This window comes from Petromyzon marinus, chromosome 29 (assembly GCF_048934315.1).
Source record: "Petromyzon marinus isolate PM22_M1 ecotype Great Lakes invasive population chromosome 29, UKy_Petmar_22M1.pri1.0, whole genome shotgun sequence".
NCBI lineage: Eukaryota > Metazoa > Chordata > Hyperoartia > Petromyzontiformes > Petromyzontidae > Petromyzon > Petromyzon marinus.
Window position 1 is genome coordinate 5,087,536 of NC_133695.1, and position 22,255 is coordinate 5,109,790.

Genomic DNA, 22,255 nt, shown 5'->3' on the forward strand with positions numbered 1-22,255 from the left:
CAGTCGCAGGTTAGGGGAAGCCTCCTCACGCAATCCACCGAATGGGCAGAATGATGCATTTCACAACGCCGCTATTATTGTTGATTTATTTCATTGACCAATGATTAATGATGATGATGGCGGAGACGATGGTGATGTGGTTGTCGTCTCTGAGATATGGTTCACGCGTACAGCAGTACACGTGAACCATATGTAAGAGACGCAATTCACAAATTATGATACAGTATACAATGGTATAATCAGCCCCCCCGCCCCTTTTAGCGCCGATATCATTGGCGCTCGTTTCTCCACGAACGCATCCTGAGCGGCTAAGCGGGGAGTGCCTGCATCCTTGTGTTGTCGATATGAATGAGTGGATGATGACGACGATCAATTAATTAATTACTACTATTATTAGGTTGCGTGATTATAATTACTACCGATAATGTTACCTCCAAGAAGAGTATTAAGACTCTTCGCGCAGGAGGATCCTGCTCCATTGCAATAATTTGGCCGACTCCCCGTTAAGGAGTGATGCTGATAATGATAATCGATAAATACAATAAATTATCTCTACCATTATGATGATCATCGTAAAAATGGTAGAAATCATGATGATGATGATGATCAACCAATGATCTCTACCATTATGATGATAATCATCATTATGGTAGAGATCATTGGTTGTATTTATCGATTACTTTAACATTGCCCATTTAAGGTCCCGAGGCGTGTAAGCGCTTGCTCTGCCTGCCTGTCCGTACCGGGTATGCAACGATATTTCTCTCGTAAGGACGATCCAATATGAACTCATCTTTGGTATGAAAACAGTGGCGAAAATCTGGTACCGGTCCTGGGCTTCCCCTGGGTCGACTCAGCCTCAAATTAGTACAGCTGGTTGCGATGCGTTGGCAGAGACAAACGAGTCACACCCGAGATGAGTCATTGCCAATATACAAACACGTTTTGCTTTGACAGCTAAGCCGTCGGCTCCCGTACTGCTAATTAAACAATTCCGAGGATGTTGGGCAAAATAATGCATTTCATAACTTGTCATTATTGATGATTTATTTGATTGATCAATGAGGATAAACAATTGATTGATGGATGATAACGATTTGGTGATGAGCATTATTATTAATGATGATGATAATTAATTGATGATGGATAAGAAGCTGGATTGATAATGATTATTTTATTGCTTGAGATTATTGACGGATGAATGACATGTTACATGGAAGGTGATCACTATTGAATGGGTGATGATGATGATTACGATTCATTAATGAGCGAGGCCATTTAGAACTGACTGCCGGACGATGATTATACGGACGCCAATGAATGATAATTATTATTTATGATGAATGACTGAAACGAGTGATAGATAATGATTTTGAATCAACACAATTATTATTTTCATCGTTCGATGATTGATACAATCCATGTAAATACCGTCGCAAACAAAATAAACCCCGATAATTAAAATTATAATGAATGGCATCGGGACAACGAATCGAATGGGTCCCAGTGGACGAATCCATGCAAGTTCCACCTGCGCGCAATCCAACTTCTTGCAGGTGCGAAACGTCCGACATCGTTCTAAAGAGCGAGGGAAGGGGTAGGGGGGAAGCGGTGCAACGCGACGAAATGCAGAAGCGCAACGGGAAAGGCGACATCACCCTCCTCCCATCTCCCACCGCAGGGAAGACTTCAAATTGACTCTCACTTGTAACGTGACTCGAGCCGCAGCGGCCGCGGTGAAGCGGAGACGGCGGGTGGACACCTGGACACCTACTCACCACAGGGTGGACACCTACTCAGCACAGGGTGGACACCTACTCAGCACAGGGTGGACACCTACTCACCACAGGGTGGACACCTACTCAGCACAGGGTGGACACCTACTCAGCACAGGGTGGACACCTACTCACCACAGGGTGGACATCTACTCACCACAGGGTGGACACCTACTCACCACAGGGTGGACACCTGGACACCACAGGGTGGACACCTACTCAGCACAGAGTGGACACCTACTCAGCACAGAGTGGACACCTACTCAGCACAGAGTGGACACCTACTCAGCACAGGGTGGACACATACTCACCACAGGGTGGACACCTACTCACCACAGGGTGGACACCTACTCAGCACAGGGTGGACACCTACCCAGCACAGGGTGGACACCTACTCAGCACAGGGTAGACACCTACTCAGCACAGGGTGGACACCTACTCAGCACAGGGTGGACACCTACTCAGCACAGGTGGACACCTACTCAGCACAGGGTGGACACCTACTCACCACAGGGTGGACACCTACTCAGTACAGGGCGGACACCTACTCAGCACAGGGTGGACACCTACTCAGCACAGGGTGGACACCTACTCACCACAGGGTGGACACCTACTCAGCACAGGGTGGACATCTACTCACCACAGGGTGGACATCTACTCACCACAGGTGGACACCTACTCACCAAAGGGTGGACACCTACTCACCACAGGGTGGACACCTACTCGGCACAGGGTGGACACCTACTCAACACCTACTCAGCACAGGGTGGACATCTACTCACCACAGGGTGGACATCTACTCACCACAGGGTGGACACCTACTCACCACAGGGTGGACATCTACTCACCACAGGGTGGACGTGGCCGCGACTTCCCTGCTGCACCGCGCACGGCCAACGGGGAACGAGTCGAGGCGCGTGCCATGTACATCAGGTGAGTGTATACCAGGTGTGTATCAGGTGAGTGTATACCAGGTGAGTGTATACCAGGTGAGTGTATACCAGGTGTGTATCAGGTGAGTGTATACCAGGTGAGTGTATACCAGGTGAGTGTATACCAGGTGTGTATCAGGTGAGTGTATATCAGGTGAGTGTATACCAGTTGAGTGTATACCAGGTGAGTGTATACCAGGTGAGCGTATACCAGGTGAGTGTATACCAGGTGAGTGTGTATCAGGTGAGTGTATACCAGGTGAGTGTATATCAGGTGAGTGTATATCAGGTGAGTGTATATCAAGTAAGTGTATAGCAGGTGAGTGTATATCAGGTGAGTGTATACCAGGTGTGTATCAGGTGAGTGTATATCAGGTGAGTGTGTATCAGGTGAGTGTATACCAGGTGAGTGTATATCAGGTGAGTGTATACCAGGTGAGTGTGTATCAGGTGAGTGTGTATCAGGTGAGTGTATACCAGGTGAGTGTGTATCAGGTGAGTGTGTATCAGGTGAGTGTACACCAGGTGAGTGTATATCAGGTGAGTGTATACCAGGTGAGTGTGTATCAGGTGAGTGTATACCAGGTGAGTGTGTATCAGGTGAGTGTATATCAGGTGAGTGTATACCAGGTGAGTGTATATCAGGTGAGTGTATACCAGGTGCGTGTGTATCAGGTGAGTGTAAATCAAGTAAGTGTATACCAGGTGAGTGTGTATCAGGTGAGTGTATATCAGATGAGTGTATACCAGGTGAGTGTGTATCAGGTGAGTGTGTATCAGGTGCGTGTGTATCAGGTGAGTGTATATCAAGTAAGTGTATACCAGGTGAGTGTATGCCAGGTGAGTGTGTATCAGGTGAGTGTGTATCAGGTGAGTGTATACCAGATGTGTATCAGGTGAGTGTATACCAGGTGAGTGTATACCAGGTGTGTATCAGGTGAGTGTATACCAGGTGAGTGTGTATCAGGTGAGTGTATACCAGGTGAGTGTATACCAGGTGTGTATCAGGTGAGTGTATACCAGGTGTGTATCAGGTGAGTGTATACCAGGTGAGTGTGTATCAGGTGAGTGTATACCAGGTGAGGGTAAATCAGGTGAGTGTATACCAGGTGAGTGTATATCAGGTGAGTGTATACCAGGTGAGTGTATACCAGGTGAGTGTATACCAGGTGTGTATCAGGTGAGTGTATACCAGGTGAGTGTATACCAGGTGTGTATCAGGTGAGTGTATACCAGGTGAGTGTATATCAGGTGTGTATCAGGTGAGTGTATATCAGGTGAGTGTATACCAGTTGAGTGTATACCAGGTGAGTGTATACCAGGTGAGCGTATACCAGGTGAGTGTATACCAGGTGAGTGTGTATCAGGTGAGTGTATACCAGGTGAGTGTATATCAGGTGAGTGTATATCAGGTGAGTGTATATCAAGTAAGTGTATAGCAGGTGAGTGTATATCAGGTGAGTGTATACCAGGTGTGTATCAGGTGAGTGTATATCAGGTGAGTGTGTATCAGGTGAGTGTATACCAGGTGAGTGTATATCAGGTGAGTGTATACCAGGTGAGTGTGTATCAGGTGAGTGTGTATCAGGTGAGTGTATACCAGGTGAGTGTGTATCAGGTGAGTGTGTATCAGGTGAGTGTACACCAGGTGAGTGTATATCAGGTGAGTGTATACCAGGTGAGTGTGTATCAGGTGAGTGTATACCAGGTGAGTGTGTATCAGGTGAGTGTATATCAGGTGAGTGTATACCAGGTGAGTGTATATCAGGTGAGTGTATACCAGGTGCGTGTGTATCAGGTGAGTGTAAATCAAGTAAGTGTATACCAGGTGAGTGTGTATCAGGTGAGTGTATATCAGATGAGTGTATACCAGGTGAGTGTGTATCAGGTGAGTGTGTATCAGGTGCGTGTGTATCAGGTGAGTGTATATCAAGTAAGTGTATACCAGGTGAGTGTATGCCAGGTGAGTGTGTATCAGGTGAGTGTGTATCAGGTGAGTGTATACCAGATGTGTATCAGGTGAGTGTATACCAGGTGAGTGTATACCAGGTGTGTATCAGGTGAGTGTATACCAGGTGAGTGTGTATCAGGTGAGTGTATACCAGGTGAGTGTATACCAGGTGTGTATCAGGTGAGTGTATACCAGGTGTGTATCAGGTGAGTGTATACCAGGTGAGTGTGTATCAGGTGAGTGTATACCAGGTGAGGGTAAATCAGGTGAGTGTATACCAGGTGAGTGTATATCAGGTGAGTGTATACCAGGTGAGTGTATACCAGGTGAGTGTATACCAGGTGTGTATCAGGTGAGTGTATACCAGGTGAGTGTATACCAGGTGTGTATCAGGTGAGTGTATACCAGGTGAGTGTATATCAGGTGAGTGTATACCAGGTGAGTGTGTATCAGGTGAGTGTATACCAGGTGAGTGTAAATCAGGTGAGTGTATACCAGGTGAGTGTATATCAGGTGAGTGTATACCAGGTGAGTGTATACCAGGTGAGTGTGTATCAAGTGAGTGTATACCAGGTGAGTGTATACCAGGTGTATGCCAGGTGAGTGTATACCAGGTGAGTGTATACCAGGTAAGTGTATACCAGGTGAGTGTGTATCAGGTGAGTGTATACCCGGTGAGTGTATACCCGGTGAGTGTATACCAGGTGAGTGTATATCAGGTGAGTGTATATCAGGTGAGTGTATATCAGGTGAGTGTATACCAGGTGAGTGTATACCAGGTGAGTGTATACCCGGTGAGTGTATACCAGGTGAGTGTATACCCGGTGAGTGTATACCAGGTGAGTGTATACCAGGTGAGCAGGGTTAAATCTTGATTTCAAACTTTCGTCACTGCGGGAATTCGTAATCTTTGCGTCGTTCGGTAACGTCACGTCGATAGTGCAATGAAACATTTTCACTGAACCTGTATCTCCGTGACTTTACCGAAAGACCCAAAGAATGTGAGCAGAGGTTGAGCGTGTGGGGTGAGCGTCCAAGTGTGGCTGGGGTGGGGAGGGGTGGAGGAGAGCGGTGGCGCAATGGTTAGCGCACTGCTACCCGAGTTCGATTCGCGCTCACGACCAACGCCAGTGACGATTGTCTGAGCCGGTCGTGGCCTTACCCCGATTGTAGACTCGAACGAGTAGCTCGGCGCGGCTTGGCGCTGCACTACCGGTTCGGGAGATTATCTGAACCGGTCCTGAGCCTCCCCCTAGGTCGACTCGGCCTCAAATGAGTACCTGGTGCGGTGTGTAAACATCGCCACTCGGGGAGACAAAGGCGGCCGGGCGTGGTGATAAACACACCAACCCCCCTCGTCTGCCGTCACGGCCTTCATAGGTGCTCGCTAACAGCACTTGCCCCAAAGAGGCTGTTGAGGCTCCACGGGGGGGGAAGGGTGGATCTGTGTCTTTGCCATTTGCGTGATTTATTCTGCACACTAGTTGATTTCGCCAAATGTTGGCATCTTTCGTTCGTTCAATCATCCGTGACGACGTCTTCTTCTTCTATGAATTGTGATGAAATATTGAAAACGGAGAATATTCACACGCTGGGGTGGATCTGTGTGGATGTGAAATAATTAATCTCTTTAAAGTGCGCGTGCCATTTACGCTTGTCACGTACTTCAAAGAGAACTTTTAATGACTCCCTCATTGGTGTTCACTTTTAAACCGCACTCTCAGCGCTCTCGTCAAATAACGGGGCTAATATATGTGTGTGTGTGTGGATGAAGTCAAACCATCCCCCACCCTCCCTGAACGGCACTTGAATAGAGCGGCCAGAGAGATATTTAGTGGATTTGTAAGAGTTGTCAGCATGCGTTTTACACCATGGGGTGGGGTGGCCTTGATTTGAATTGTAATTAAAAACGTCTTTCTTGATGGCCATTCTGCAATTTAGTTTTTTTTTTACATTGGTTTTAATGGACCCCTAATCCATCCACACATTTAAATGCCCTGCGCGTGCCAGACACGGCCGGGTTTGACTTCGTTTCGTACGCATCCACGGCTGCATGAACCCATCCTTCCATCTTGTTGTTATATATATACACATACACTTGTACGTCCAGAACCCGCTCACTGACGCTGGTGGGCGTGAGCGGGAATCGAACTCGGGGTTCGCATAGCTCAGCGCGCTGACCGCTGCGCCACCGTTCCTCACATTAGCACGGTTGGCCACGCACGGTGCGAAAGAAGTTCAACACACATAGTGGAGCGGGAGTGGGGAGGGGGGGGGAGGGGCGAGTGCACACTCCCTTCAAGACCTCAACCCACCCCTCACCTCAGCCCCCCCTCCCTCATCACCCCGCCCCCCTCTCTCGCCGCAGCTCAGTGGCTCGGGGCCGCGGGGACCCGGACGGGGGGGGAGGGCCCCCCAGGCGAGGGGGCGAGGCCTCGGCGCACAACAGCGGCGGAGCGGCGGGGGGGGTCGCGCAGGCGCGGGAGGCCCTGGAGCAGCTGAAGCTGGAGGCGAACATCCAGCGTGTGAACGTGCGTACCCCCTGGGCCCCCTCCCCCCAGGGCCATCCAGGGCCCCCGCAGTACAAGCCATATGCTGGGGGGGGGGGGGTATTTGCAAGGGCGTTGATAGTCGGGGATGGCAGGGTGACCTCCCCCCCAACCAACTCACTCACATCCTCCGCTAAGTTACATCGTATTTCATCCACGCACCCAGCCACCCATTCATTCACCCACTCGCACACTCACTCACCCAGCCACCCATTCATTATCCCACTCAGTCAACCACTCAATCAGCCACGCATTCATTGACCCACTCAGTCAACCACTCAATCAACCACCCATTCATTCACCCACTCGCACACTCACTCACCCAGCCACCCATTAATGAACCCACTCGCACACTCACTCAGGCACCCATTCGCTCACTCACCCACTCAGTCACCTACCCACTGACCGACCGACCCACTCACCCACCCACTCAGTCACCTGCTCGCTCACTCACCCACTCATTCACCTACCCACTGACCGACCGACCCACTCACCCACCCACCCACAGGTGTCCAAGGCCGCTTCGGACCTCATGGAGTACTGCACCGCGCGCGCGCAGGAGGACCCGATGCTCACACCGGTGCCGTCCTCCGAGAATCCGTTCCGCGAGAAGAAGTTCTTCTGCTCCATCGTGTGACGTTGACCTTGCGACCCTTTGACCTTGACCACTGGCACCGGGCAGCACGCGGCCCTGACGCTAAAACCCCAGCCTCGAATGCTGCAACTCTGACCCAAACGTCTGCCGTACCTCGCTTCCATCGGCTCGTTTTATTTCCCCTCCTGGCTGCTCTGCTCTCTCTCCTCCCACTCCTCACCGCCCCCCCCCTCTCCTTGTGCACAATCCACCCTTTCCGCTCCTTTTCCCGACTCGCCCCCCTTGCACTGGAACAAACTTCCGCTCCACGTGGAGCGAGCAGCACCCCTCTCTCCTTGTCGAGTTTCCGCTCCTCCCTCAAGACTCCCCAACCTCTTCTCCCTGGCCCCATCCTTCCCTCCATCCCCGGGTACTCGTCGTAATTCCCGTACCCACTAAAACTCCCTCCCCATACCCCCATCCCTATTCACCATTTCACTTTGAGCTACCCTCATTGTACCACTCATAACCCCGTGTAAAGCGCCTTGGATAAAGCCGCTATATAAATATAAGACAAGGTGACCCTGAATCCTGACCCTATTTTCAATTGTAAGACCGTGACCCTGACTCTAACGCGAACCCAGTTACCATCTGACCCGGGCGTTTTACGTAAATCCACACCTCCAACGCTAAGATCTTGACCCCAGCACCAACCCGGACACTATGACCCTGAATCCATCAGCACTTTAACCCTGACCCTGAATCTATAACCCCTAACCACTAACCCCCACAACTCCAATACCCACGCATTGTAGCCACATCCCTCTTACGGTGCAACGCAGAACCCTCACCCTGTGCCAAAACCCCAACCCCAAATCTTAACATTTTATAGCCACGCCTTCACCCACCTCGCACCCATCAACTGAATTGCTGAAAACTTCAACCTGACCCTGACACTCTGGGTCTGGTTACCTGCAAAACATTCCCCGGCACAACAGGTGGAGAATATATATCCGAATCAAAAGATGTCCAGTAGTTTCACAGATGTCCAGTAGTTTCACAGATGTCAAGTAGTTTCACAGATGTCCAGTAGTAGTATATGTATCTCGCTGTGGCTGTAACTACTCGTAGTCACGTGCCTCGTCCAGTCCTTTCCATTGGCCCGTAATCTAGAGTCAGCGAGGGATTATCAGAATCGGTATTTATACTGGAAGAATGAGATGTCCGGCAGGGGCGGGTCAGAACGCTACAACAAACAACACAACACACACGATAGGAGTGTAACGTATAGGAAAGACAAACAAATCGCTTTCACAAAAATATACAAATAAAGCTAAGTAACTTTGTTTTATCTTACTAGCTAAAGCCCACTGGGGCATTGACTTATTTTTCAGACGCGACCTGGCCACAAATGGTAGCTCAACAAAGTGGAAATTGACAGAGGCAAAATCATCTCAATGCATGTTTCTTAATGTGGAGGGAAAACCCAGAGGACCCAAACCCTAAGACTCTGAACACCAACCTATACTCTGCCCGAACCCTAGCACTGACCACCAGCCTATACTCTGCCCCGAACCCTAGCACTGACCCGAACCCATACCACTCTCTTTGATAATAACAACAGACGCACAGCCCTTTGTCAATCCACTGCTGGATGGTCTCCCCCCACGCTGCGTCGTTCGTGGAGGTTGATTGACCATACTTCACCACGCCGGTCAGTGCGGGTTCGTGAAGGTGGTGAAGGAGGTGGACATTTTCACGGCCCGTTTCAGGCATCGCCCGCCACTGATGTTAGCCGTGACTGGGAATGACACTCACCCCAGCCGGTTTGGCAGAGTTGCTAGCGCAATGCGATAACCCCCCCCGCCCCGAGTCTATACGGTAAGTCCTCGTTTAACGCAGTGGATGCGTTCCGGGAAAGTGCCACGTTAAGCGGAAAACGCGTTTCAGAGATAAGCATAATATCCCCCCGTAAATAATGTAACAATAACGTGTGTCCAGGTGCAATGTAGCACCACCACTACGACTACTATCACGCACACCACGCAGTGAGGTGGCGGGACAAATAACTGAGGGATCGCCGCCGCGTCACTGTGTCGTTCCGCGTGCTGTATCACTACACCGCTGAGCCGCGCAAGTCAAGAAAGTAGTTCGCCGTCGACCGCATCAGAAACCGCGTTATGGCGGGCGCGCGCACCGCGTTATAGCGAGGGCTTCACCGCGTTATAATAAGTGTGTTATTATTTGAGCATTATTTATATAAGACATATCTCATTTGCCTTTTACAGTATTGTTGTTATATGGGTGGTAAAGTTAAACTAAATAAATAAAGCGCACTTTTTTTTTAAAAGTGACATTCGCCTCTTGAAATGTTTTATTGTTACGAACGAATTTGCCTTCGGGTAAAGTCTACGAGGGAAAACATCTGTAGAATTCATGAATTATTACAAAGATCACCCGTATCTAATTGTTTTAACAGACTGTTGGGGTAAGTGCTGTTAGCGAGCACACGAGGGGGTGGGTGGCTAGCGCCACGCCCGACCGCCTTCGTCTCCCCCAGTGGCGATGTTTACACCGCACCAAGTACCCATTTGAGGCTGAGCCGACCTACATGAGTCCCAGGAATGGTCCAGATCATCGTTATTGGTGTCGGTGGTGGCCGCGAGCGGGAATCCAACTCGGGTCGCCGGGTTCGGGAGCGCAGCGCCGCGTACATCTCGATTGAAAACTCATTTCTTTACAACTGCTTTTTGTTTCTCTCTTCTGCGCGTTCGTTTGATGTCCTTCCCTCCCACCTCCGATCAGCCGCGGTTGGCTACGTACGGCGCGAAAGAAGTTCAACACACACGCGCGCACATACAGCGCGTGCCACCCTGAACGCTCACGTGTGATCCTCGCAGCCACCAGCGGCGGCTACATTCACAACGGAGTCGACTCACTGCCGGATTAAGCTAATGCGGGGCCTGTAGCATATGGTATGAAGGGGCACTAAAGTTGAACAAAAACTTAAATATTATAACCCACATTTTTTGGTTGCATAGTAAAGCAATTGCATTTTTTCATTTGCTATGCAGCCAGATAATACGACAAATCGCTAACCTTCAACACACAGCCGTTCATAGAAGTCGAAGGTGGTATAGTACTATAGTAATAGAGCAAGGGCAGAATCACTGAACCGGGATTGGTAGCTTGAAAGCATTTAGCGCGGGGCCCTTGAAAGTGCAGGGCCCGTAGCTACGACATATGTAGTAGCTACTACACATGTCGTAGCTACTACATATGTGTAGCTACTACATATGTGTAGCTACTACATATGTGTAGCTACTACATATGTGTAGCTACTACATATGTGTAGCTACTACATATGTGTAGCTACTACATACTACATGTGTAGCTACTACATATGGAGTAGCTATGGTATGTGCAGCCACTTTTGCTACGAGGATCATCCGGCACTGCGTCGACTTACGGTGCCACCAGAGGGCAGTCCAACGCCTGAGACAACACAAACATTATTCCCCACGAGACTCTCAGCCGCACACTCACCATCATAGTGGCGCGTGTGTGTGTGTGTTTCCTTGAGGTGGATTGCTCGCAACTTTAGTGACGTGATAAGCCACTTTCGTTGAGCTATCATTTGTGGCCACGTAGCTTCTGAGCTACATAGCTCAGTGAGCCTTACCTGGTAAGATTTTTTTTTCAAAACGTTCATCGTAAAATAGTCAATATCATTACCCTTACTATTTTACTTTCTGCTTCACCCACATTGTAACTAATTCATCAGACGCCCGATACAATCCACATTGCTAGCGTGCATAATCCCCCGTGAAGTGTGTTCACTTACTCGGGTTTAATCGCGTGGGCGTTCACGGGTAACCACGACGTTCCCCCGGGGTGGATAGTTGTCCATCTCCTCGCGGTTCATGAGCACAGCGCGCGAGCGTGAGATCCCCGGGTAAGCTAAGCAGGCAGGCTGTGCTTTCTTAGCCTGGACAAGGCTGCCCGGATTAGGCGACCACCAACGCATAAAACGCATTACAACGACGACGACGACCCACGCGGCTTGCTCGAGGCTACGGTGTGGCTACGTTACCGGGGCGTTCTCAGCAACGTCAATTGTTGTACCGCCCGTCGCCTGTGCTCCCGCGCCAGTGGCAAGCGCGCATTTGCTGTGGTTGCCGTTCGCCATCCCGTCCCTACGCCCACCGTGCGCCACAGCAGCATGACCGACCGGCGTGGTGAAGTATGGTCGAACAAAAACGAACAAACTCACCCCCCCACCCCCCCACCACCCACACTCGATCCATCCAGCAGTGGATTTGACCAAAGTTAAGTTTTCGCGTTGCACGGGGCGCGCTCGTGTTTGTCGGCGCTGCTCACGGCAAGGCGCTCGCGTTCGGCTGGCGCTATCGACTCTGCACGTGGTTGCCGGATTCTCGGTGAGACCCATTTGTGAGTCGGCGCGTCGACCAGACTTGGGCCACCGCATGCGGCTCCAGGGGCCACATGCGGTGGCTCTTTAAGGGCTGCGGTGGCGGCTCGCTTTGAAATTCGAAAACAAAAATCGGTTATTCCTCTTTGGTTCTTTCGGTAAGGTCACGTAAAATGAGAATAAAATAATAAAATAACACAATAAAATTCTCACGACGTTTCGGCCACAACGCAAGCGGCCGTCTTCAGGTGAAAGGTACAGACCTTACCGAAAGAACCAAAGAATATGGTTCTTCTTATTCTTGGTTCTTTCGGTAAAGTGACGTAGAAGGGAAACAATAAAATTATAAAAAATATAAAACAATAAAATTCTCACGACGTTTCGACTGCAGCACAAGCAATCATCATCAGGTGTGAAAACCACAGCAATTTTTTTTTGAAAAAGTTTGATTTGTTTTTTTAATGCTGTGGTTTCACACCTGATGGTGATTGTTTGTGTTGCAGTCGAAACGTCGTGAGAATTGTATTGTTTTATATGTTTTATTATTTTATTGTTTCCCTTCTACGTGACTTTACCGAAAGAACCAAGAATATGAATCCCTGCAGTCACGAAAGCTTTAAGTACCTATTCTTATACTTCTACCGGATCTAATTATTTTTTTAGTTATTTGCTCACGTTGTATTAATGAGGGCCCGATGGCAGCACTGGAGCATCTGAGCTATAATCTCAGAGACAAGGAAGAAGAATACACAGCGTGCATGGGGTCCATCCCTGACCCTTAGAGGAGTCCTAAATACTTGAGCCCAGAAGGGCAATGATCTGGCCAAGCCCCCAACCCCCGGCCTGCTGTGACGAGTCCGGTGTGCCCGATAGCGTCGATGCAATTGGTCGTGCCGTCCAGAATGTCAGGATGTTGCAATGTACAATGTGATGAAGGAAGTGGAATAAAACTTATATTTTTTTAATATATGTTAAAACAAGTTATTTGCTTTACCTATTCCTTTTAGGTGTCACTGCTATCGTCTTTTTTGTATTTTGTTTGTCGTTGTAACGTTCTGACCCGCCACTAGTGGGCATCTATTGTAAAAAAAAAAATAGCATAATCGCTCATGGGATTCCTGCAGTATAAATAAAGATTCTGATTCTGATCCACGTGATCCTCTCCCTGTTCTCTCAATGGCATTCCAAGCATGGCAGCCCTCTTCCCAATGCTTCTGTGCACACTTTTTAACTCTTGTTCCATTTCCTTTAACAGTGCCCGTACTTTTAATACAAAGCCTGGCCGGTACTTTGCACTAATTACAAGACACACATTCTATTCTTCGGAATCTTGTTCCTTTGGAATGTCGATGGGTAATGTACTCAGCAGCGTCGAGGCACGATATTTCTCGGATGGGCGACCGCCACGCATCGCTGCTGGACGGCAGCAGAGGGCAGTGTGCAGCTTACGACGTCACTCCTGTCGATTCCAAACATGCTGTACGGCGTGTTTGCAATGGCTTTAAAAGTTGCATAATTATCTCCTGCAGATGTAGATGCACACTGGTGTTTTTTGTGTTCGGTAGATGCCACTGGTTCTTCGTGTTCTGCAGGTGTAGATGCCACTGGTTCTTCACGTTCTGTAGATGTAGATGCCGCTGGTTCTTCACGTTCTGCAGATGTAGATGCCACTGGTTCTTCATGTTCTGCAGATGTAGATGACAGTGGTTCTTCATGTTCTGCAGATGTAGATGCCACTGGTTCTTCACGTTCTGTAGATGTAGATGCCACTGGTTCTTCACGTTCTGTAGATGTAGATGCCACTGGTTCTTCGTGTTCTGCAGATGTAGATGCCACTGATTCTTCATGTTCTGCAGATGTAGATGCCACTGGTTCTTCATGTTCTGCAGATGTAGATGCCACTGGTTCTTCACGTTCTGTAGATATAGATGCCACTGGTTCTTCACCTTCTGTAGATGTAGATGCCACTGGTTCTTCGTGTTCTGCAGATGTAGATGCCACTGGTTCTTCATGTTCTGCAGATGTAGATGCCACTGGTTCTTCATGTTCTGCAGATGTAGATGCCACTGGTTCTTCACGTTCTGTAGATGTAGATGCCACTGGTTCTTCACGTTCTGTAGATGCCACTGGTTCTTCACGTTCTGCAGATGTAGATGCCACCACCGCCATCTATTGCGCGGCGATTTAACTTACGACTCTCGGTCCGAACAGGCAGCTGGACGTACGGACCAGGTTGGTTCGCATCTCTGAAAGTTCGTACGTCGAATGCTCGTAATTGAGGAGTCCCAGTCCTGCCCAACTTCACCAACCCGCATTGACCAGCGTGGTGAAGCATGGCCAATGAACCCCCCACGATGTGAACGGTGTTGGTGGGGAGGGCGTGGGAAGAGTGCCTCATCCAGAAGTGTATTTGCAAAAGCGCTCTGTGGGAACAAAAGGCAAAGTTGGTCAATTTTTTCCATGGTAAACTGGGCAAGTGCGGTTAGCGAGCACCTATTATGGTGGGCACAGCACACGCACGACACCCGCCTTTGTATCCCCAGCGCTGATGTCCAAACACCGCACATTCAAGGCTGAGTCGACCTAGGTTAGGGGACGTCCAGTGACCGGTTCGGATAATCGTCACCGGTTTTGGTGGCCGTGAGCGGGAATCGAACTCGGGTTGCCACGCTGCGCTCACAACCGCTGCGCCACCGCTCCCTCCCTCCCTCCCTCCACACGTCTTCGCGCACTGTCTCTCTGCTACATACATCAATCCCTGGGGTTCCGTGCGAAATAAATACGCTTCTTGAAATGTGTATTTTTGTGTCCGTAAACGTTTATTAGGGAAAGTTAAAACGCAGAAAGAGGAAGCTGGCAACGAACCGCCCACGGCTGGAGTTCAATCGCCTGTGTGTTCCTCGTCAAGGGCAGCAGATAGACAGTGACTGCCTGCCTTGTGAAGATATCTAGGCAGTGACTTTCTACCTTGCGAAGATATCTAGACAGTGACTATCTACCTTGTGAAGATATCTAGACAGTGACTTTCTACCTTGTGAAGATATCTAGACAGTGACTGTCTACCCTGTGAAGGTATCTAGACAGTGACTGCCTGCCTTGTGAAGATATCTAGACAGTGACTGCCTACCTTGTGATGATATCTAGGCAGTGACTTTCTACCTTGTGAAGATATCTAGACAGTGACTGCCTGCCTTGTGAAGATATCTATACAGTGAGTGTCTACCCTGTGAAGATATCTAGACAGTGACTGTCTACCTTGTAAAGATATCTAGACAGTGACTGTCTGCCTTGTGAAGATATCTAGACAGTGACTACCTGCCTTGTGAAGATATCTAGACAGTGACTGTCTACCTTGCGAAGATATCTAGACAGTGACTGTCTACCCTGTGAAGATATCTAGACAGTGACTGCCTGCCTTGTGAAGATATCTAGACAGTGACTGCCTGCCTTGTAAAGATATCTAGGCAGTGACTTTCTACCTTGTGAAGATATCTAGACAGTGACTACCTGCCTTGTTAAGATATCTAGACAGTGACTGCCTGCCTTGTGAAGATATCTAGACAGTGACTGTCTACCTTGTGAAGATATCTAGACAGACTGTCTACCTTGTGAAGATATCTAGACAGTGACTGTCTACCTTGTGAAGATATCTAGACAGTGACTGCCTGCCTTGTGAAGATATATAGACAGTGACTGTCTACCTTGTGAAGATATCTAGACAGTGACTGTCTACCTTGTGAAGATATCTAGACAGTGACTGCCTGCCTTGTGAAGATATCTAGACAGTGACTGTCTACCTTGTGAAGATATCTAGACAGTGACTGTCTGCCTTGTGAAGATATCTAGACAGTGACTGTCTACCTTGTGAAGATATCTAGACAGTGACTGCCTGCCTTGTGAAGATATCCAGACAGTGACTGTCTACCATGTGAAGATATCTAGACAGTGACTGTCTACCTTGTGAAGATATCTAGACAGTGACTGCCTGCCTTGTGAAGATATCTAGACAGTGACTGTCTACCTTGTGAAGATATCTAGACAGTGACTACCTATCTTGTGAAGATATCTAGACAGTGACTGCCTGCCTTGTGAAGATATCTAGGCAGTGACTTTCTACCTTGTGAAGATATCTAGACAGTAACTGTCTACCTTGTGAAGATATCTAGACAGTGACTGTCTACCTTGTGAAGATATCTAGACAGTGACTGTCTACCTTGTGAAGATATCTAGCCAGTGACTGTCTACCTTGTGAAGATATCTAGACAGTGACTGTCTACCTTGTGAAGATATCTAGACAGTGACTGTCTACCTTGTGAAGATATCTAGACAGTGACTGCCTGCCTTGTTAAGATATCTAGACAGTGACTGTCTACCTTGTGAAGATATCTAGACAGTGACTGTCTACCTTGTGAAGATATCTAGACAGTGACTGCCTGCCTTGTGAAGATATATAGACAGTGACTGTCTACCTTGTGAAGATATCTAGACAGTGACTGTCTACCTTGTGAAGATATCTAGACAGTGACTGCCTGCCTTGTGAAGATATCTAGACAGTGACTGTCTACCTTGTGAAGATATCTAGACAGTGACTGTCTGCCTTGTGAAGATATCTAGACAGTGACTGTCTACCTTGTGAAGATATCTAGACAGTGACTGCCTGCCTTGTGAAGATATCCAGACAGTGACTGTCTACCATGTGAAGATATCTAGACAGTGACTGTCTACCTTGTGAAGATATCTAGACAGTGACTGCCTGCCTTGTGAAGATATCTAGACAGTGACTGTCTACCTTGTGAATATATCTAGACAGTGACTACCTATCTTGTGAAGATATCTAGACAGTGACTGCCTGCCTTGTGAAGATATCTAGGCAGTGACTTTCTACCTTGTGAAGATATCTAGACAGTAACTGTCTACCTTGTGAAGATATCTAGACAGTGACTGTCTACCTTGTGAAGATATCTAGACAGTGACTGTCTACCTTGTGAAGATATCTAGCCAGTGACTGTCTACCTTGTGAAGATATCTAGACAGTGACTGTCTACCTTGTGAAGATATCTAGACAGTGACTGTCTACCTTGTGAAGATATCTAGACAGTGACTGCCTGCCTTGTTAAGATATCTAGACAGTGACTGTCTACCTTGTGAAGATATCTAGACAGTGACTGTCTACCTTGTGAAGATATCTAGACAGTGACTGCCTGCCTTGTGAAGATATCTAGACAGTGACTGTCTACCTTGTGAAGATATCTAGACATTGACTGTCTACCTTGTGAAGATATCTAGACAGTGACTGTCTACCTTGTGAAGATATCTAGACAGTGACTGTCTACCTTGTGAAGATATCTAGACAGTGACTGCCTGCCTTGTGAAGATATCTAGACAGTGACTGCCTGCCTTGTGAAGATATCTAGACAGTGACTCTCTACCTTGTGAAGATATCTAGACAGTGACTGTCTGCCCTGTGAAGATATTAAGACAGTGACTGCCTGCCTTGTTAAGATATCTAGACAGTGACTGTCTGCCTTGTGAAGAGCTCTAGACAGTGACTGCCTGCCTTGTGAATATATCTAGACAGTGACTGCCTGCGCGTGAATATATCTAGGCAGTGACTTTCTACCTTGTGAAGATATCTAGACAGTGACTGGCTGCCTTGTTAAGATATCTAGACAGTGACTGTCTACCGTGTGAAGATATCTAGACAGTGACTTTCTACCTTGTGAAGATATCTAGACAGTGACTGCCTGCCTTGTGAAGATATCTAGACAGTGACTACCTTGTGAAGATATCTAGACAGTGACTGCCTGCCTTGTGAAGATATCCAGACAGTGACTGCCTGCCTTGTGAAGATATCTAGGCAGTGACTGCCTGCCTTGTGCAGATATCTAGACAGTGACTGCCTGCCTTGTGAAGATATCTAGACAGTGACTGTCTACCTTGTGAAGATATCTAGACATTGACTGTCTACCTTGTGAAGATATCTAGACAGTGACTGTCTACCTTGTGAAGATATCTAGACAGTGACTGTCTACCTTGTGAAGATATCTAGACAGTGACTGCCTGCCTTGTGAAGATATCTAGACAGTGACTGCCTGCCTTGTGAAGATATCTAGACAGTGACTGTCTACCTTGTGAAGATATCTAGACAGTGACTGTCTGCCCTGTGAAGATATTAAGACAGTGACTGCCTGCCGTGTTAAGATATCTAGACAGTGACTGTCTGCCTTGTGAAGAGCTCTAGACAGTGACTGCCTGCCTTGTGAATATATCTAGACAGTGACTGCCTGCGCGTGAATATATCTAGGCAGTGACTTTCTACCTTGTGAAGATATCTAGACAGTGACTGGCTGCCTTGTTAAGATATCTAGACAGTGACTGTCTACCTTGTGAAGATATCTAGACAGTGACTTTCTACCTTGTGAAGATATCTAGACAGTGACTGCCTGCCTTGTGAAGATATCTAGACAGTGACTGCCTTGTGAAGATATCTAGACAGTGACTGCCTGCCTTGTGAAGATATCTAGACAGTGACTGCCTTGTGAAGAAATCTAGACAGTCACTGCCTGCCTTGTGAAGATATCTAGACAGTGACTGCCTGCCTTGTGAAGATATCTAGACAGTGACTGCCTGCCTTGTGAAGATATCTAGACAGTGACTGCCTGCCTTGTGAAGATATCCAGACAGTGACTGCCTGCCTTGTGAAGATATCTAGATAGTGACTGTCTACCTTCTGAAGATATTTAGACAGTGACTGCCTGCCTTGTGAAGATATCTAGACAGTGACTGCCTGCCTTGTGAAGATATCTAGACAGTGACTGCCTGCCTTGTTAAGATATCTAGACAGTGACTGTCTACCTTGTGAAGATATCTAGACAGTGACTGCCTGCCTTGTGAAGATATCCAGACAGTGACTGCCTGCCTTGTGAAGATATCTAGATAGTGACTGTCTACCTTGTGAAGATATTTAGACAGTGACTGCCTGCCTTGTGAAGATATCTAGACAGTGACTGCCTGCCTTGTGAAGATATCTAGACAGTGACTGTCTACCTTGTGAAGATATCTAGACAGTGACTGCCTGCCTTGTGAAGATATCTAGACAGTGACTGTCTACCTTGTGAAGATATCTAGACAGTGACCGTCTACCTTTTGAAGATATCTAGACAGTGACTGCTTGCCTTGTGAAGATATCCTCGCACTCACGGCTACCATCACTTACTCGGGACCCTCACCACGCACTCACCACCCATTCTAAACTATAAACTAAACTTTTTTGTTTGTTTCACCAGATAAGGTACCACCACTAAGCTACAAAGCTCTGTTTTCAGAAACGACCTGGGCACAAATGATAGCTCAACGAAGTGGGCTTATCATAGTGTGGAAATTTATCGCAGCCAGATACGATAAATTTTGATTTAAAGCTTTCGTGACTGCAGGGATTCATATTCTTGGTTCTTTCGGTAAAGTCACCACGTAGAAGGGAAACAATAAAATAATAAAAATATAAAACAATTAAAATATAAAACAATAAAACAATACAATGTTATTGTTTTATATTTTTGTTATTTTCTTGTTTCCCTTCTACGTGACTTTACCGAAAGAACCAAGAATACTCTTAACGTGTGATGTCGATACTAAAAATAGAGGGGGAGGTGGGGGGAGAACGGAGGACCCGGAGAAAAATCCACGTGACCAAAGGAGAGACACGCAAACTCCAAATATACGGGCGTCATGGTCGGGATCGAACCCACGACCTTCTGTATACCAGGCGAGGCAGTTAACATCTCATAGCCACCGCGGCGCCACATTCACCACCACCACCACCAACACCACCACCCTCAGCAGCATCTTCATCGACGGTTATTAACTACGACCAGCTACTCGTAACGATAAGTAGCACCACCACCACCATCATCATCGTCGTCGTCGTCGTCATTACACCGACCATGCATTCACAACGGCCACTCACGATTACCACTTCCACCCTCTCACTCACCACCACGATAGGGAGACAAAGGCGGCCGGGCGTGGTGTTGGCCACCCACCCGCTCGGGTGCCGTTCCGGCCTTCATAGGTGCTCCTCGCTAACAGCACTCGTCCCTACAGTCTGTTAAGGCTATACGGGGGATCTTTGTCTTTGTATTTTGGGAAGCGGTTCAGACGATTATCTGAACCGGTCCTGAGCCTCCCCTAAGTCGACTAGCCTCACCCCCGAAAGTCTGCCAAGGCTATACGGGGTGCGGGGACCTTGAGTATTTTTGTTTGTGTGTGGGGGGATTTGGGGTGCAGTGGTCAACGCACCGCGCTACGAATCCGGCCACCCGACTTAACATTCTCCGCTCACGACCAAGTTCAAGTGGCGAATATCTGAACCGACCACGCGGAGGTGGCGTGGTTGCGGATCGCCCAGATTGAAATGGATCGGCTCGAATCGAATCTGGTAATGCTCACGTCCAGGGGCTGCCACGTTTTTCACGGTCGACCAAACCCGGACAGATGTCTCAGTCGGCGCTCGGTCTATTGCCACTGCGCAGTATCCTGTGATTGAAGCGAGTCCGTGGGTGATGTCTATGTATTCGTGGGGAGCGGTAGGTCGAGTCAGCCCTTAAATGGGTAGACCTGGTGCGGTGTGTAACTGGGGAGACGAGCACTCACCAACCACTGACCATCTTCCACGACCAGCCACTCACTGCCATAGACACACACTCATTCATCACGACCACTCACCATTACTACCATGCAACTCACTTCCATCACTCAGCACCACCACCCGACATCAATGACCACCAACACTCTCTACCACTCAGTACCACTAACCACAACCGCTGCCGTCACTGACCATCTAATCAGCACCACCTTCACCAACTCTACCAACCACTATACCCACCACCACCGTCACTTCCACCACCCCTACCGACCCACCACGCTACGGACACGCAGCACCCACACCCACTCCTCGACCCCACCAGGCATAATTTCAACATACCACACCACACCCACCACTCTACCACCCTACCCTACCACCATCCAGCACTTACAACCACGACACGCCACCCGCAACCCACCCACCGCCTTTCCACCCAACCACCACCAACCACTCACCACACACACACCCACCTCTCCCCCGTGTCTCTCTCCATTCGCCCCCACACCACCACCGCCCCCCCCCCCATTTCCACCTCCCCCCACCCCTTCGCTTTCCTCCTCTCCATCCCTCCCACCCCACGACGCTCCCATTCTTCTCCCTGCCGTTTCCTCTCTCAAACCTCACCGCACGACCTCCCCTCGCGCCGTCTCCTCTCTCTCTCTCCTTCGTCCTCTGCCTCGGCCGGGAAGGCAACGGGGGGCAGAAGGCGAGGCGAGCTAACCTCCCTCCTCCACTCATTCCGTTCCTCGCAGTCTGCCGGTAAGTGGAGGTGGCGATCAGGCGTGTGTTTGTGTCTGCGTGTGCGTGTGTGCCTGCGTGTCTCTTGTGCGCTGGTGTGTCTGATCTTTTGTGTTGCTTTTAGGAATGCCGTGTTCGTGTGTGCGTGTGTGTGCGTGCGTGCGCGCGTCTGGTGCGTGTGTCCGCTTTTGTGCGCCTCTTACACATTCCGTGTTCGACTAAGTGTGTGTATAGGATTGAGTGTGTGTGGGTCGGAATATGTGTGTGTGTCAGTGCATGTGTTTGTGTGTGTGCATTTGGCCAGCTTTTACAATTCGCGTGTTCTTGCGTGTATGTCTGAGTTTTTACGTGTGTGCTCGCGAAAAGCACTTGCCCGCATCAGTCTGTTGAGGCTATACGGGGTATCTGTGCCTTTTGTGTGCGTGTGTGTTGCCGTGTGTCAACTCAGCCTTAAATCAGTGCCTGGTGCGGTGTTGTAAACATCGACACACTGGGGAGACAAAGGCGGCCGGGCGTGTGCCGTGCAGGCCTTCACATTGGTGCTCGCTCACAGCACTTGCCCCAACAGTCTGTGAAAGAGCTATACTGGAGGCGGGGGAACCTTTGTCTTGTGTGTGTGTGTGTCGGGAGCGGTGGTGCAGCGGTTAGCGCACTGCGCCG

The 22,255-nt window shown here is 48.7% G+C and overlaps 2 protein-coding genes and 1 long non-coding RNA gene across 3 annotated transcripts in view; all 3 read left to right on the plus strand.

Moving 5' to 3' along the window:
- LOC142929339 (uncharacterized) overlaps positions 1-22,255 on the plus strand; it is a 335,621-nt gene that overhangs the window by 89,626 nt on the left and 223,740 nt on the right. The gene's annotated exons all lie outside the window — the stretch shown is intronic.
- LOC116947079 (guanine nucleotide-binding protein G(I)/G(S)/G(O) subunit gamma-2-like) lies at positions 2,141-10,135 on the plus strand. Its single transcript, XM_032962495.2, has 3 exons — positions 2,141-2,708; positions 7,027-7,189; positions 7,716-10,135. The coding sequence occupies exons 1-3, from the start codon at positions 2,698-2,700 to the stop codon at positions 7,842-7,844; spliced, it is 303 nt and encodes a 100-aa protein (XP_032818386.1). The 5' UTR covers positions 2,141-2,697; the 3' UTR covers positions 7,845-10,135.
- LOC116947060 (nidogen-1-like) overlaps positions 21,410-22,255 on the plus strand; it is a 128,542-nt gene continuing 127,696 nt past the window's right edge. Inside the window, exon 1 of the mRNA XM_032962448.2 lies at positions 21,410-21,616. The gene's annotated coding sequence lies outside the window, so the exon portion shown is untranslated. The remainder of the gene's footprint in view (positions 21,617-22,255) is intronic.

Bases quoted from the DNA above. Each gene is read 5' to 3' on its own strand.
- LOC116947079 (XM_032962495.2), top strand. The intron at 7,190-7,715 runs GTGCGTACCCCC...ACCCACCCACAG, and splicing joins CGAACATCCAGCGTGTGAAC to GTGTCCAAGGCCGCTTCGGA.